This window comes from Corvus hawaiiensis, chromosome 6, assembly GCF_020740725.1.
Source record: "Corvus hawaiiensis isolate bCorHaw1 chromosome 6, bCorHaw1.pri.cur, whole genome shotgun sequence".
Taxonomy (NCBI): Eukaryota; Metazoa; Chordata; class Aves; order Passeriformes; family Corvidae; genus Corvus; species Corvus hawaiiensis.
In genome coordinates this window covers 34,618,474-34,636,255 of record NC_063218.1, presented here as the reverse complement: position 1 = coordinate 34,636,255, position 17,782 = coordinate 34,618,474, and the positions used below count along the sequence as shown (strand labels likewise).

Genomic DNA, 17,782 nt, shown 5'->3' with positions numbered 1-17,782 from the left:
TTATCGCGGCACGCGGATCCCGTGACGGACGGGCATAACGACCAATGAGCGAGGGGCTCTCCCTCGGCGGCCCGTGCTCGGCCGCGCGGATCGCGGCCAATGAGAGGCGCGGAGGCGGGCGATGGGCGGGGCGTCCCGCCCCCGTGTGCTGCGCGCGGCCGAGGCGGAGAGGTGGGAGCGGGCGCCGCCGCCGCGCGCTCGGGCTGAGCGGCCGCGGGGCCGGTACGGGCACAGCGGGCAGCGGCACCGGCGGGACGCGACGCGGCGGGACGGGCAGCAGCGGCCGCAGCCATGGATCACTACGACCCGCAGCAGACCAACGATTACATGCAGCCGGAGGAGGACTGGGACCGGGACCTGCTCCTCGACCCAGCCTGGGAGAAGCAGCAGAGGAAGGTGGGCGCACTCCTGTCCTCTCCCCTGGCATACATCCTGTGGGGCTGCCGGGACCCCGCCCCGCCGCCCCCTCCACCGCTGCGGCGGGGCCGGTGCGCGCCCGGCCGGGGGCTGGCGCTGCGCTGCGCGGCGTGGCGGGGCGAGGCGGCGGGGCCGCGGGGGCGGGCGGGGCGGGCAGGTGATGGCGGGGCGGGGAGGGAGAGAAGGAAGGAGGTGCTGCGGCGGGTCCCCCGCAGCAACAGATGTCGGCCGGGTCACCGGCTCCCGGCCCGCAGGTGCGCCCGGGCGCAGCGAGGACGGCGGTGGCAGGGCCCCTCCGCATCCCCCCCCCGCCACCGGCCGTGCTCCGGCCCCGCCGGCCGGCGGCGGGACAGTAACTGGCTTCTGGTTTGAATGGTGTGGTTTAGGGCAGGGCTTGCGCGGAGCTTATGTCCAAAAATGGTAACATTCGGCCCTTTTTAAACCGAAAGGATGGCGGTGGGGAGGGGAGCTCAGGAGGAGCTCCAGCTTCGCTGCTCGCTAGTTAAAATTTTTTTTCCCCTCCTCCTTTAAACCAAAAGCATCCTGTATTAGATCACTCAGGAATCCTAATCCCCGAAACATTTCCGTTTTAGTCACTCCATCAGACAACAGTAAAGCAGAATTTGGAACACCACTCATGCTGGCATGGCCGGGGCACTTGGGGATGCAGCAGGCTCCCACCGGCTTCCCAGCCAGTCCCTCGTTTTCTCTGGGCTCGTGTTTTGGATCGTGCCTTGCACTCCCCGTGCTGTGAACAAGCAGAAGAACCCCAGACCTTCCGTGAGAGGGGGGATGATACTGCTTTTTTATGCACAAATGATATATTAACATACATAATGTAGCCTGAGGTGCGGGGCTTTCTGTAGGAAGCTGGGAACAATTGGGAAGGAAAACACAGCAGTGAGAAGGTGATTATTCCTCTTTAATCCTTCTCCTCTTCCCCTCCTGTGCTTCCAGATCAAAGGTTTTCAGGTTTTCCTGTTCAGAGCTGTCTAAAATGGTCCCACTGAGAAAGTTTTCCCCAGGAGTCTGATGAGTTAATGGAAGGTGATAGCTATAGAGCTGCTGTCAGAGGTTTCCTTGCTCAGGACTTGAGTGCTGAGAGTAGACAGCATGAGGACTAAAGTATACAAGCAGGGGCATTTACTGGAGAAAGAGTTGATAGTATGTGAGGTACTATTTCAGCAAAGGAAAAGTGAGGAATGCAATCTTGGTCTGGGCTGTGAGTGCTGGGTGGCTTATCAGAAGTCAGAGCTGTATTCCTTTGAGGAGGGAAGTTTCTTTTCAAAAGATCTGCCTGGCTGCAATTTTTTTTTCCAGTCTTAGGCCTGTATCTAGCCAACACATCTAGAAACAGCTATTGGGGCCCAGAGCAAGATCGCCAGCCTTGCTGACAGGCTGTGAAGGGAAATTATTGTCATGCTCTGGGGTTTTTTGCCTTTTATGGTGCAGGGTGAGATAAAATATTTTATAAGTAGGGGGACACTGATTTGGTTGTCAAAAGTAGGAGTGGAACCTTAGGACTCAAAAGAAGTCTCAAACCCAAGGTTGTAGTACATGCTGTAAATATCGTGCTCTTTTAGTATTGCCTCCATCCAGGAGATTTTAAGTCCTCTTGGTCCTATCACAAGAGGGTGACAGAGAGCTGCTCTGTTAACTTGGGTTACTTGTGCAGAGGGAAGAAGCCAAGAGGGAGTTTCAAGTAATGAATACGTCTGTTTCAACATAATCACAGGCAACTTCTTGTGGTGGTCGACACCTACCAGTTGAATTTGATGTGCTGGGAGTCACTCTCCAGCTTTCTGGACTGGAGGACTCTATATAGTTAAATGTCTGTCTCTGGTGATGGGATCGCTTCATTGTTTCTCTTCCTGCTGATGGACAGCTGAGGCTGTTCCCTTCTGCAGTGGGTGCAAGCTCAAAGTTTCATGGAGACCCACCCTGCTGGTGTCTGTAGTTAGGAAGATCAGGTCTGGGAGTGATGGCTCTTCCCAGTTGCAGCCCATCAGGCTAATGTCCCCTCAGAGGGATTGGTGATTGGACTCCAGCCTGGACAGGCGATGCAGATATTGAGGGACAGTCTCGTTCTTCTGGGGGTTTGAATGTGACTAAAAGCCCTGTTGGGATCTTGGGGCTTGCTTCCTTCTGAGGTAGGGAGGTAACAGTATCTAGCAAGCAAAAGCCTGCAAAGTGAGGTGTAGTAAAACTGTCAGTCCTTCTTACCTGTGAAATGAATTCGTTGCAGTAATTAAAGTTAAATGTTCAGTACAGTACATGTTAGCTAATAGCTTACTGAGAGGAAGAGGAGAGATTCATGCCTACCGAATATTCCTGTAGATTCTTTTCAGGCACAGTCTTTTCTTGTTGACTCACATGTTTTAGGTTTTTCTACACCTCAGTCTGATTTAAGTTCTACTGAATTATTGGCATTATTATTTATAACACTGAGGCCAGCTGGTGAGGCAGACTTGAAACTTTTTTTCTTGGGCCCTCTCTGGGAGCATGCACTGCATGTCTGAAGTGGTGGCATGGCCAGTAATGCAGTGAGCAAATGTCTGTGCAAGAAGTGTCTGTGTCTTGCTGGCTGTTCCCAGCCCAGCCCCTTGTGTCCTGGCTCAGTAAGGCTCTGTAGGCTGTGGACAGCTGTGCCTCATTGCAGTTCTGCCAGGCTTTGTACAGCTGAGGCTTGGGAAGCGAGCAGTCTAGTAATGTTACTCAAGTATGAATTAAGTCCAGCTCCCCTTCACCTGGCTGCATGGGCTCAGCAGAACTCATGGCAGAAGTGGGAAGATCTACTGAATTTTAGTAACAGCCTCTACAGGAGCGCATTATAAGGACAAGTTTGCTGAGCTTTTGGGAACTGGTTTGCAGATTTCCTACCTGTGCTGAGACAGACATTACAACCTTTGCTGTCTGGGATGGTGCTTTGAAATGGGTGAATAGGCAAACTGCAGAATGAATTTCATATGTGGAGGGTGAAAGTTGGATAAAGTGACAGTTCCTGGGAGGAAAGCAGCTTTTCCTGTGAAGCCAATTTTTCACGTCTATCCGAAGTGACTCTCTAAGAAGTTTTAAGGAGCTCGTCACAGCACCGCTATTCTTAAGCAGCAAAAAAAACCCCTATTGTGCAGAACAAATTCAGCTACTTTTCACCTGATGTAAGCCTCTGCACAGTCTTTTGTGCAGGAGCAGGGGGTCTCTTCTGGAGATTAAAATACTTTCTCCTTTGAACTACATCTCAGTAGTTTGAACTGTTGAACTCATCTCAGCAGTTTCTTCTAACAGCCTTTTCTTTCCTCTGCCTTCTCTTCTTTTCTGTCTGGAGTCAAGCCTCAAAGTAGCACTAGCCAAGGCATAACAAGATTGATCCTGCTGTTTCCCAGATTTACAAAGCAAAACTTGCGCCATTGCAATGGACTCACCTAGCTGTCGATATAGACAGGCTTGCCATGTAAAAAGTACACACGTGGTCTTTAGTGGCCAAGAGATTGTCACTTGTGCCCACAAGGACATTTCTATCTGCTGATGACATGTTACCAGCTGCAGCATTCAAATTTTTCCTGACAGGCTGGTGAAGGAGCTGGATATGGTGTGAGGGACTAGGTGAGCCACTTGGTGCTCAGCATGCCTGGCTCATCTTCACAGATGAGGTGAAGGGTAGTTATAAGGGCAGTCTGTGGCCACTGTATCCTGAGTGTCAGGAATAATGCTGGGGTGAAACTGGCTTTGTTTGGGGGTGCTGGTAGGGGTCAGCCTTCAGGTCCTGCATACAGCTGGCTCTCATGTGGGCCATTCTCTTTTAATGAGCTCATTGCTCAAGGTTTATTTTAAAATCTGGCCTGAAGCAACTTGTCTCAACTGTAGAGCTGGCAGAGAAACTTTAAATGCCAAATTGCTTTTTGACCTGACAGCTGCTTTCTTGACAATAGGAGTAGGAAGCAGTGTTCATTTGCAGTGTGTAGAAGACAGCCATATGCAACTTTAATGCTCTAAGGAATGATAGTAATGCTTGTCTTTATTTTTAAAAAATCAAAAATCAAATTGATGGAACTAATGTGCCTTGTGCTTTATCCACTGCTGCTCTGCCTTGCCACTTTGGCATCTTTGTGACAGTGTGGCAGGAAATTATATCTCTGGCTTTGAGAACTGCACCGGTCAGATTTATGGTGCTGCAGAAGCAGTGATAGCACAGACTTTGGGAGCACCTTTTCTGCACCAAAGAAGTGCTTACTAAGTACAGTTGTTCATGAACTTAGAGAAATTTCCTGTTAGAAACCCAAGTTTCCTACACAGGTCTCCTGAAAGCCCTCTCACTACTCTGTGCAATGCACTGCATGTAAAGATACACATAAATACAAGGGTGATCCCGTCACCTAAGAAGCCATGGGTCTCATGGCCCTACTGTGTCTGCATCCAGCAGGCCTTACTGCCCTTCTGATTTGAATTTTTCTGTGCTAATCACCTCTCTGAGGTGGGGTTATTAATGGTAGAAAGTACCCATCAAACAGGGCCGTCATGGAAACACCCCACCTCCAAGCCTGCTGGTAAGCATGCTCCAATCAGGTGGTACGAGTGTGACTGTTCTCTCTGATAAAATGTAAAAGCCACAATCATAGCTTCCTTTTCACTTGAATTGAGTGTTCTCTTGTCCAGATAGGGTCTATTTTGAGAAAGGTATCTAGACTTCCAGAAAGCTGCCATTGTGGTGGCTGCTGTGGACCCACAAAAAGGTGTGATAACACTCTTAAACTGAAGTTTGCTAAAATTTCTTTCAGTGCCTTCTTAGATTCAGCCATGAGGTAAATAAATGTGCATTGTTGATGAATGCACTGCACTGGGTTGCTTTGCTCCTGCTGTGACACTGCATAGTATTCTGTGTGGGTCATAGCAAGGGATGGTCATTGCATGGTCTCTGCAGTGTGGGTGTGGTGCAGGGAAGGTGGCCCTGATGTACCTGAGTATTCTGTGTGCCTTGTTTTGTACTGACCAGTATCGATACAGAAGCAGAATGGTGAAATTTGTAAGGCTGCTTGCTCAGCTGCTCTTTTGCAGTCAAACAGGCAGGCAGTATAGGTCACCAGGTATCTCCTGTCTTTCAGATCAAACTTTTGTTGTTTAACATAGGTAGCTTGTTGCCAGATACTTGCTTTTCAAAATGTTAAACTCAAAAGTTGCTGTAGGGAGCTCTGGAAATATCTGGCTTTGTAGATCAGTTATTTGTTCTTGAGTGTGGGAGCTGCCTGATACTTTCTGTGATCAGGTTGCATCAGGATATGCGTGTTTGGTTTTTTTAACAAGAACATTATTATTCATTATAACTTCATGGTGGATGATGAATGAGGTATGTGTGTTTTGCTATGACTTACCCTCCTATTCAGAATCCTGTGTAAGGGGGGAGTCTAAGGAAGAAGCAGGCATGGGTTAAAAAGGAGACTGCAGGATTCTTTCAGGGGGAGTGTATAACAGATCCCAAGGATCAGTTTATGAGAACATGGTACTCGCCAATCTGTACTGAACTTTTCCTTCCAATCCTCTAGGGAAGGGTGAAACACCTCAAAGGCATCCAGCTACCAGCTCAGTGATGTAAAGTATGTGTGTCTGGGGAATTTCTTGATGACTGCTTCAGGCAACCAGTTTAAATTCTTGTGCATGTGATTTAGTAATGACATTTTTTCAGTGCATTAAGTGCAAAGGCTAGAGAGGGTAGCATTGTTTCCTGCCCTGACCAATTGCCGTGCTCATAGCTTGGGGCATGTGGCATGCTCCTTAGGGCATCCATAAGTAGAAGCTGTTTGGAAACCAGTTTTATTGTGTGTGGGGTGAGAACTTGTCCCTTGGAAGCGTGTGCTTTTGTATGAGATGGTGTTGTCTGTGTATAATTCAAGTATAACCGGGTGGTAACTGAGAATGTGGGACAGTAAACCTGTTCAATAGAAGTGTTCATGAACGCTGGAATCACATTTTTAGAAGCTGTGTATGTTACAGTGGTGGCCCAGTGAATGGTACAGGTTCCTCCTAGCCCTGAAGTCCCAGCTACTCCTGCTGTAGGCACTTTGTCTTCTCATGTGTGCTGTGTGAGAGGTGCAGCTCTTACGCATTGTCAGGTGGAGGAGGAACAGGGTTCAGGTGGCCTCCCCAGCCACCTTGTGAGCCTGTGTGCTTTTCTGTGGTGACTCTTGGAATCCACTAAAAGCATTGTGCCACTAAGGTTGGCACAAGCAGCAGTGACAGAGATGGTGAAAACTTGCATGGCTGTGCTGGTGAAGGACTGAGAGCATTTTCCATCTGGCTGTGGATTATCACTGTTGTGCCTGACACTTAAGCTGTTCTCTGGGGTGCGCTTACGCTATCGGAGAATGGCTGTGCTCTTTCTGACAATGAGGTGCAGAAAGCAGTCAAAAAAAAAAAAAAGCAGTAGAAAAGAGGCTGGAGAACTGTCTGGGGAAACATTGGGAAGCTGCAAAAATACGACATACAATGGACTGGTCTCACTTTAATGTGTTGTGTCTGCCCCAGAGCCTTGCTGGATGTATTGCTGTGATTTTGAGGTATTTTGTACAGTCTAAGAAATTATGTTTGAGGAGGATGGAAGGCAGTGCAACAGTTTGCTCTTCCATATGAGAATATAAAACTGATTTCTTGCCATGTGTGACTGTTGGAAGCATGATGGTTATCATAAGAAATGTGCTTAGCATGACTTCTACACATCTTCTATAGCACTATAAAACCCTCTCATCCCATCAAAGCAATATGTGAGCTGTGCCTGAAGGGGGAAAAAGCAGGTGTAACATGCTTCACAACTGCCAGGGTGGGAAAAACATAACCTCAGCAAGAAAGGCAGTCACCTTTTATTCACAGAGGCATAAGATTTGCTCTAACTCTGGGATTTTGGGGCTGAAGCATGTTACTCAGAGATTGAATCTGTGGGGAGGAGTTGGTGAAGAGTGGTGAGATAGACTTGTCAGCAGCAGTACTGTCTGTCTGGTGTTAGTCATGCCAGAGAAGCCTTCTATTGAAGTCTGTAGAACCACCCACCTCTTCTTTTTGACCCCAGTGCGTGAGAGTGACATACAGGTTCCCAGTAGTCACTCAGATCCCTGAGACAGAACTGGGGACTTCCTGGGCCAATTCAAAAAATGCTTAGGTGAATAAAAGCACTAGCATTAATACGATTAATTAAAAAAAAACTTACTTCCTGTTCCCATCCTGCCATTGCCATTCCCTGCTCTCATACTGTATGAGAGCAGAACTTGGTATGTTTGTGGTGTGGCCTGGTGCCAGTTTAACCTCTTGGTTCCCTATTAGGCAGTAAAGCAGAACCATTTTTTCTCCATGCTGATTTCCTGTCATTGTGTCTTGGCCATTCAGCTGGCAATCAGTATATCTTACTGGCAAGGGCTGGGTTGGACCTTTGAAAGTCAACTGTCATACGTACTGCAGCTTGCTGTCTTCATGCTTTTACCTGCAGTTTTCCTCTCTTACTCTGCTTCCAAATCCATGGCTGCTTTGAAGCACTACAACATGAATGAGACTCTGCAGAGACATTCTCAACCCTCAGTGTTCTGAAACAGCTCCCATTGGCCGGGCTCGGGTATGCGTGCATAAGCAGGGATTTTGGTCTTTCATCCAGATGAGTCTTTGATTTGTCATTCTATCTATGTAGACTGGAAATGTGTTCAACCCTGTGAGGTGAGAAATGACAGCAAACCTGTCATTTTTCTACTGTATTAGAGCCAAGATGGGAAGTGTTGGCAAGTGAAAAGACCGTGTCTTGGCTACACTCACTGCAGTGAACACCACTAGTGTGTGTCTCCATATCACCTGTCTGTCAGTCAGATTGGAGGGGTTTCAAGTAGGTCTCTGACCAGGTCCCAGGGCTTACTGGGAGCACCAGGGTGGATAGTTGATAGGCGTGTGAGGCTGCAGGACAGACTTCTTAAGCAGCAACTTTTTCCATATCCTTCTAGATAGCTTATGTGGTCAGTGTGAAGGCAGGGATGACTTGATGGATCAGCTGATTGCTTCTTTGGCAGTCTGCTTGACTTGGCAGTGATTGTGCACTGCTGCAGTGTAGGACTTGCCCTTTGGGATAGCACAGATGGGCTCTGCTCATCTGTCCTGTGCATGGCCCTCATTTTTCAGAGGGACCCATGTGAAATCTTGTATGTGTCACATAGCATAGCGTGGTTGGGCAACTGGTTTGCTCTGCTCCTTCCATGAGCACAGTGCTGGATGGCTGGAGAAATTTCGCACAGAATACTGATGTTTCCTTTTATAATGCGGAGGATGACTCTCATGTCCTACAGAGGTGCTGAACCAAGGCCAATTGGCAGTGGATGAAGGACTTCTGCTTTCCATGTCCTCTGGATCAGGCAGCCAGGGCGCTTTCTACTCCTCACTGCAGCATATGATGCTAAGCATTTGAACTTCACTGCTGCTGTAAATGGAAGTTGTGCTCTTACATCTTCACTGCAGGAGCTAGCCCATAAAGGCCTCCGAGAGATGAGAGAGAGTGAGAGAACCATGTATGGTCTCTGCATCCCAGCTGAGTACTCTTTTCTTCATCATGGAAAATGATGTGTATGTCCTAGAGACCTGTTTCCTGGCCAGATTCCGTGGCTCTACAGCAGCCAAGTTTTTTTTGCTACCCAAGTACGTATTTACCTGTAATCCCCCTCACTTTATTTAAATCTACCCTTCAGTACATGGTAAGTTAGTTCTGCTACTTAAACGTATTATCCCCAAGAAAACTGTAAAATTTGACTCCATGGGTGAAAAAAAAGCAAGCTAATTTCTTAACTGCTAAACAATGCCAAAAAAAGGAGGCCGTTTAAAGCTGTGTAGACCATATCTATGCCAGGCTTTATCTCAACAGAAAATACTTAATTTCCTGAGGAAAACTTTGACTGCAGCCAAAATCAGTTCCAAATTTTTAAGCACATGTGTGCTTCCAGGTGAGTTTCCTACATGTCTTACCTGGTTTGCGAGATGTGGACATCTCCCACTTAGGAAGTCGGGGAGAGCAGTAGCCCAGATGCAGGCATGTGGTGGTAAGAGGAGTGTTGGGGGTATGTTTGTTCAAGCCTCTGCCTTCCCTCTAGCCCTGCTTGTGGTGTTGCTGTACAAGAGGAGCATCTCCACAGGAAGCATTGGCCTTGGCCCCACCTGGTTCTGTGCACAGAGTGAGAGGCCCTGTGCTTCGTCAGTGCTTGCTCATCAGGCACCCTTTGGCAGTGGCCCTTGCAGGCGGCTGCACTGTGCAGTGAAGGCTGGCTGGGAGCAGCGGGGGAGTACAGTCATGAACACCAGTGTTTCAGTCTGTTTTAAAATGGTCAGCATGTGGAAGCTTGCTGTTTCCCAAGGGTTTTGTTGGGCCGTTGGGGAACTCTGGCCAGAGATGAGACTATTTCCAGCTGTGGTGAGCCAAGTGTGAACTCACTCTGGGCAAGATGCCCAGATCCACTGGTTTTCTTGCCAGAAATCCTCGCCCTCCAGCCAGCGATACCAAGCTCAGTTTCTGCCAGTCCTCAGCTGAAGACCTCTGAAAGGAAAAGAGAACAAGGAGGCCAAGCAGAGCAAAATACTGCTATGGGGGGCAAGGGGAATAACTGAAGAGCTTCTGCAGCGGGTACGGTGGTGGTGTGTCACCACTGAGGGCTGGCTGTTGTGGGTGAGGGCTAGCAAGAGGTGTAAGAGACCTGCTTTTCCTAGGGAGAGGAGACATGTAAAAGTGGCTGGTGGTGGTGCAGGGGATTGGCTTTTCTTGGCTAGGCAGAGCTACCTGACCCACAGGGCCATGCCATACTGCTGGCACTACCATCAGGGTGGTCACCAGTCAATGAGTATTGTTGCCTTCATTGTGATTTCAACACACTGGGGATTTCTTCTGTAAAGTAGGATATTGCTTTCCTCTTTTGTGGAAGGTGCCCTTCAAGGTGGAGAGGCTGTGTGTCTGGTAGTCTTGCCTTCCTCGTATCTGGGAGTCTTCTTGCCTTTCTCAGAAAAGGCATGGCCACAAAAAACTTCATCTTCCAGAGCTGGCAGTCCTTCTTGTTGCAGTCTCTCCATTGGGATAGGACTTCATGCAGGGATCCATTGGTCCAGTTGCTTTTCTGCAGACTGCTCTGTAGTCAGACTGTGAAAGAGCAAGGAGGTGTGTATGTGTCAGCAGGTGTGGAGGGAGCCTCCCTTCCCATTACTTGTATGGATTTCTGGTCCTCCCAATGCTGGCAACAATTGCTAGTGAAATTTCTGCTCTTTTTGGTGAGTGCCTTTGGCTTTTGGAGTGTGGGTGGTTGTATTCAGCTGTTTGGTTCAAGCTAGCAGGTCTCTGTTAAGACTTTCCAAAAGGCCTGTATTCAGGGCTTCCATGCTGAAACAAAGCATCTCAGGCATGATACCATGTCAGTAACTTAGCATGCACACACCTGCCTGCACCATGTCTTTTGGGTCCAGTCATGGAGAAGTTTTGGAGCTGACGGGATCAGTGCATTAACAGAAAACCTTCTGTTCCTGCAAACACACCTCCTCCAACGCTGATAATTTTCATGTGCCAACATACCATTTAGTGACACATTACACCTTGCTGTTGCAGCATGTTGCAAGTAGTCTGACCCAGCCAGCTACTAACGGCCTCCTACGGGGTGAACTGCTGAAATCTGTTTCTATCCTAAACTCAAAGGAGTATTTCCCTCCCCCTCCTATAATGGCTTGTTTCTTTAAAGCTGTTAACTGGCCATAATCCAATCATTACTACTGTAATTAGTGAACTGCTTACAGTAACTAAAGCACTTGAAGCGGAATATCCTCTGATTGCAGAGCTTGGAACAACTTCTGCCTGCAGTCGTGTGAGAGGTAGTTACTGCTGATGGCTCAGGGGTGGGTGCAGGGGACACAGGGCAAGCCTGGCACAGCTGCCACCCTGCCTCTTGTGCCAAGCCCCAGCTGGCGCCATGTGGCCTTTCCACAGCAGGGTGATGCCTCAGAGCCCCGTGGATGTGAGATGCTGTGCCTAGTTTAGGGTGGTGATTTGCTGTCAAAAAGGAGCCTTCTTTTTGCAAGCTGTGGCAGAAGACAGTGGCTTTGGGTGGAACTTTCAGGGCAGCTGGTGGCATTGAAGGTGTGATGTATTTGTACTTAACGTTTGGTTTATACAGGCTAGAAAATCACTGTTGCAGCAGGCTCAGTGTCTTCTTGCTGTCAGGGTACCCTCTTGTCCCAGTGTGTGATGCCTGTGCTCTCCCTCCACCTGCCAAATCACTAACTTCATAGGCAAGGCCAAGGGACTTTAGCTCCTGGCCCTGCACATCCATTCCTGCAGGACTTGGGATTTCCAGGCAGACACATCCCTCACTGCACTCTTCAGCCACTTTTCCTCTTGAGAGCAATGAGAGAGCTTTCCTGAGGGCTTCACCTGCTCTCCCCTTTATACCCTGACAGGAGGACAGTGCCAGTATGCTTGTCTCTGGCCTTTGTTCTGTTTCCTCATGTTTACCTCCTGAGATGAAGCCTGTTGTAACTTGAGCACTTCCTTCTTGGGGAGGAGGAGGGCCATGGTGAGGATCAAGTGTGGGCAGCTTTTGAAATGGAGGGCCCTGTTGGAGAGGAGGAGTGAGGGTAGATGAGTACATACAAGTACAGCAAGCAAAGGCTGTGCAGTGGTAGAATACTTCGTTGCCCAGCTGCCAGCCATGACTTGGCAGGTGTGCTGGACTCGGCAGCTGAGGAGGGTATTTGTTGGCAATATTTGGCCTGTGATGGGGTCAGAAAAATTAAAAGTCTTTCTGGCCTAAGGAGGAGGTTTTTAAAAAAAAAACCACAACAACAACAATACCCAAACCAACCAAATGTGACTACTGCCACCCCCCTCAAAAAAACCCCCCAAAATAACACAAAACCCATCCACCCAAAACCTACTCCCCTTGCAGGGTTTTCATTTTGCTCTTGAGCAGTTAATGTGTAGTGTCTTCAGGCTTTATTCCTGTGTGGTGCTGGGCATTAGAGGCAGGTCTGCACCATGGTCCCTGGCACATGAAATGGAGAAAAACAACCTCTGATGAGAATGAATTTCTTCAATGTGCTCTGGATTTAGCCTAGGAGGGAAGAGATGTTCTCACTCCTTTGGACCCTGTGCATGTTGTCAGCTTCCACCACTGCTGTCTGTATACTTAACTTGTCCTAGAGCTGTGTGAAAGGTTGAAAATGTACTTGTTGCCATATAGGTCAGAGTGGTCAGTAAGGTGGGGAGAAGTCCTGGAGCTCCAGTGGCCAGAGATCTATATGGTGGGCACCATGATGTGCCAAGATGTCTGCCTGCTGGCCTGAGCAGAGTCTGCCTGCTGCCTTGCCCTCTGCCTGTGCACTGCTTGCATCTTCCTGTGCTCTCTTGTTGGGCTTGTATCCTGCAGGGAACTGGGGAAGGGACCGTGTTTCTGCTGTGTTTGTACACCTCCCTGCACCACAGAACTCTGATCTTTGAGTGTGGTGGGTCCCAGATGATGCAAGGCGACAAGCGCTGCAAAGATGGTAACAGATTTTAATTGGATCTTGGTTTTTGTTGCTTTTACATGTTACCTTAAGACCACTTGTGCCGATTTCAGTACATCCTATTTGTGATACTTGCATGTAATGCACTTGAATCAAAGAAATGATTTACAATTCCATGTTCTTTTGCACTGCCACCATGTGTTTGACTTGGTGTTGGTTTTAGGTGCTGGTGCAGCCACTGTAAGCACACCTTGATTGAGTGCTCCCAAGTATCTCTTCAGGACCAAGTCTAGTGATGGACCACTTCAAAGTGGTTCTTCTGTATTTCTGTAATGTTTAGCTTCAGATGTTTGCTTTCAGGATGTTGCTACAAACTTGAAATTATAGATAACCCTTTATCCACACTCTTTCAACTCTGCGAGCGTAGTACAGAAATATTTGGTTGTGTGTTTCTGATGTGGGTTTAACTAGAGAATAAAATCACAGCATATTATTTTTTGTTAAATTTTGCTTTGAGTTTAAAGCAATCTTATAGTACTCCTTGATATATTTTTCTACCTATAAATCCCTATCCCAAATTCTACCTCCTCCTCTTCTTCCTTTCTTTTCTTGCCTCACCTTCATTAACAGGCGCTGGGAAGGGAAATGTGTTCCCATCTTATTCTGCCATTGTGTTCAGTGATCTCATATGCTTTGGATTGAAGATTGCTGTTCTGCTTAGGTGAGTTGCTGGCTTTCATGGTCTGATACATTAACAAAGTGATGTGCTGCTGGAAGGAGCTTTTGAAACTTTTTGTTAGTAAGATTTTAATAATTACCTTCATCTCTTTCATGTAGGGACTATTTTGGTGGTGTCACTGTCCTTCAGAGGTTATTTGGAAACACCCTCCCCACTGGGAGTGGGCTTCAGCAGCCCCTGAGCAAGCATTGCTCTGCTTCTGAGTGGGGCAGCGGTGGGGAAGCTTGAGGTAGAGGAGTGTTTGTACTGGGCACAGTCAGGCTGTGGGAATTCAAGGTGTGTATTCAGGGTGCACAGCCCATCCAAAGAAGCAGGTCTCTAGGCAAAGAGCAAAGTTCTTCATCAGTGCTGGAGCAGTGTACACAAGTACACAGTCAGAGGTGTCCTTTGGGTAAGCGTGCCTCTGGGAATGAGTATTGTCCTCATGCTATCGCAGAGGCAGGCATCTGCACAGCTCACTCGGGTTTCTGTTCCACTCTGACCTTCCTGTGTGATGGCTTGGTAGATCATGTTCTCCTATGACCTCTTCTCATGTGAACTCTTAAAACAGTTTTGTAAGGGTGCTTATTTGCCATGAAGCTGCAGTGCCCAGAACAGCCATCACCCTTCTGATCTTAGTAGAAGAGAACAGAATACAAATATTAGCTTGACATGCTTGTTTCTGTCAGGCTAACTGGGATTTAATTTACCCCCCATTTGCTGCTTGCTTTGCTTTCCCAAGAAGATATTAGTGGGCAAAATATTTCACATATGTATATTGGGGATAATACACTCCAGAGCTCTTAATGTAGTTTATATAGTGCTTATCTGCTTTTTGGCTTGTAAACTTTGCTACTTCTGCAGCCTTACAAAAGGGGTGAATAAATGTATTGTGTAATTGCTGTCTGTAAAGCGAATTCCAGAGAGTTTGCCAGAGGGTGACATAAAGTATATTCAAATTTACAGTCCCTGATGATTCTAAATACCCGCCAAAATCTTGTTTCGCACCTAATTTATTTAACTTTGGCATATGCAAGTGCTGAATGTTCTCCCTTCATCCATTTACTTGGGACAAGACTCACTCCAGATGCAGTTTCACAGTCTTTAGTCCAGTCTGACTGTGCTTGTCTGTCACTTTTTCTCAGTTGGACACACTCTTGATCAGTACCTGCATGTGTTATGGAAAAGTGAGTTTTCAGCCAGATCAGAGTTGATCACTACTGAGCCTAAGGTTAAAAGAAGGAGGTAGCAGAGTGGGGGAAGGGAAGGGTAAGTTCAGAGTGGGACTGCTCACTTTACTGGCAGCTTGTCAATGAAGTGGTCAATGTCAGCCATGAAACCAGTCCCTTTGGAGCTGCAGCAAATGGAGAGGGGACCTGGGTCCTGGCAGCCAAAGGAGCTGGAGGTTTGTGCTTTGTTCCAGGCTTCTGAGTACCGGTTGCTATGTTGGAAAGCAAAGTGATGCTTTCCCCTCTTTATTTAAGCCCTGCCCAAATTCCTTGAATTTTTGCACCTTGGACCAGGTGATAGTTCTAGTTTGCATGTAAAAAGAATAGAGTGTCCGCCAACTCTCCATAGGTAGGAATGCAGCTTAAAAGCTGCCCTCCTCTAGCCATGGGAGATATCTGAGATTGAGGAAAGGTTTTTAAGCGGGGAATGGAAATCTGCCTGACAAAAGTTAGTCATGTTGGAAGCAGTGAGACTGTGCTTACTGCTTGGCACAGTAAGTGGGCTGAACTAGCAATGGCTGTCTAAGAAATAGGGGTTCCTTCCCTTCCTTGCAAGGCACAGCCTCTGCATTGCTTCCACATTTACTACTTGTGGACATGAACTGTGAGCCAGATGAAAAATCTTAATTTGTGTTAAAATTAACTTACCAAAACAATAAGAGGAAGAAGAATTGAACCTAGATAGCTCTCCACAGTGAAGGAGCAGCAAGAGAATGTTTTTTTTCTTAGACTCTCTCCAGCTCTTTCCCAATCTTGACTGTTTTTGCTGTGGAAATAAATACCAGCACATCTGTGTTCTGAACATCACATTGCCTGGGTCCCCAGGCACTGACCCTGGACTGGGATTTGGGATCTGTCTCAGTTTCAAGTCCAATGCAGTCTCCTGCCTTCTGGAAGTGAGTACTTGATGGCTGGTCAAAAAGTTGCTACACGGCAGCTGCTGAGCTGCAAAAGAAGCTGCTGCTGTTGCCTATGCAGGAACATTAACTGCATCCTCTTAGGCCCTGCAGAGATTGCCAGAGCTCAGTGCAACTCACATAAACCCAGTTGCTGAAGCTTTGAGGCAGCAAAGCTGCTCAGCAAGTGCAGTCTTCAGCCCTCCAAGTCTGAAAGCTCAAAACCTGAAGACTGCCATGCTGCTTTGCAGAATACCAGACTTCTTCCATGATCAGGTACCAGTACCTGATCCCCCATCTTTAAAGAGGGGCCAGGCTGCTGTAGAGAGCTTGGGGAACACAGGGTTGTGCTATGGGTGGTTGGCCCCTCATGCCTGGGAGCTGGTGCTTCCTTTTTGGCCAGTTGCTGCTACAGTGGGAATTCCCTGTTAGTAGGGAGATGCTTTGCTCTAGTGGCTCCACTGGTGGGTGCTTGGCTCTTTATCCCCTGTCCAGTGCATAGTGCTCTGATCTGATCTGCTTTTGCTACCCTGTCACTGTTCATATGAACATCTATTGCTCTGCTAACTGATGCTTCAAATATAGTTCAAAGTCAGCAGCATGAGCATTTCAGGGCTCTGTGCTGTTTTCCTGGGTAGACCTCAGCCTACAGCAGTCCTAAATACAGAGAAACCACACAGAGAGCTGGAGACAGGCTCTAAATTATCAGGGTTGGGTTCTTAAGCATCAGGAAATCAGGGGAAAAAAGTGCTAGAGTAGCCTGCTAAGCAGTGCAAACGACTTAACAGTTTTGGCAGCTGAGAAGGGAAGAAATAAATTCTAATTCACTTAACAATACCTTACCTGTGTGCAGAAATGAGCTGGCTGGCTCATGGCATGGGAGGCTGTCTAATGTGGAAATGACTAACTTCCTCTGGCAGTACCAGTATGCTGCATAGGATGTAGGAGGTAGGATGTGAGGAGGTCCTGGGCCACTAATAAGCATAGCTAGGCATGTTAAGTATCAAGTTGAATTTAATCTGTGAAAACTACTTTCTTAGTTGGATTGTCTGATTTCTGCAGGAAGAAAATATTTCTCTTACAAGCACAATGCTCTGTGGCTATCTGACTGCATAAGAGGAAGTAAGACTGTTGTGAAGGTTAGGTCCTGTGTGCCTTGATAATAGGATATGTGATCCCATGGAAAGCAAGAGAATCCCACGGGAGAGGAGGACTGAAATTCTTTACTTACTGTCTTCTAGCCTGCTGGTTCAGGTCACTTTCTCTTCACAGCCTGTGGTGGGTGCTGGTGTAAGGTTGTGTGATTGTAGCTGCGTGATGTGTGAGCAATTGGAGCAGGAGCACAGCGAGCAATTCCCTGTGCTGGATGCTTGTGTAGCAGCTGTGGCGTCCCTGGGTGATGGCCAGCACCTACTGTAGTGTGTAACAATTGCGTGATTGCTTGCTGAGGAAAGGGTTGGGACAACTATACCCTTGCCCTTCAAGCCCACCCGCTGTTTATTCAGCTTGCTGGGAGTGGGATTATTTCTTCCTGGCCCACAGACAAGATCAGCTTGAGCCTCTCACTGCTGCATCTTAATTACCCATAGTCTTTTCCCTGGGAAGCTGCATGTAGTATTGCCCAGTTGTGTGCTTGGGTCAGAGCAGGGGAGATCACCAAACAGCAGACTTCCAGGCTGCTGGTTATGGTCAAAATTGCATAAATCCTTCTGCAACCTTCTGTTGTGTGGATGTGGCTCATCAGAGGAGACAGCAGCAAGCACCAAGCTGAGGACAAAAGGCCAGTAGGTTTTTGGAGACTGTTTTGCTGTTCCCACTGCAGCTTTGTGCTGATGCGCAGCTGCCAGCAGGAAGAGGGTTAAGCCCGCATATCACATGGCACGATTCTGTTTACTACATATTTCTCATAATCGGGACTGGCATCCAAATCCAGATGATTAGCACTTAACCAGAGACCCTGAAACAATGTGTGTCAGGTTTGTATTCCTCTGAAGCTATGCAGTCTGCCATCATTTCTCTTGCCGAGACGTGGTTCT

The 17,782-nt window shown here is 47.7% G+C and overlaps 1 protein-coding gene across 6 annotated transcripts in view; it reads left to right on the top strand.

Annotated features, from left to right (window-relative positions):
• Positions 1 to 217: 217 nt before the first annotated feature.
• The window catches only part of ACTN1 (actinin alpha 1), an 88,003-nt gene continuing 70,438 nt past the window's right edge, over positions 218 to 17,782 (top strand). For 3 of the 6 annotated variants that reach the window (XM_048307103.1, XM_048307101.1, XM_048307099.1), the window contains exon 1: positions 218 to 396. In XM_048307103.1, coding sequence (XP_048163060.1) covers positions 292 to 396 — 105 coding nt within the window. In that variant the 5' untranslated portion in view covers positions 218 to 291. The remainder of the gene's footprint in view (positions 397 to 17,782) is intronic. The other 3 variants (XM_048307102.1, XM_048307100.1, XM_048307098.1) reach the window with 1 other exon arrangement.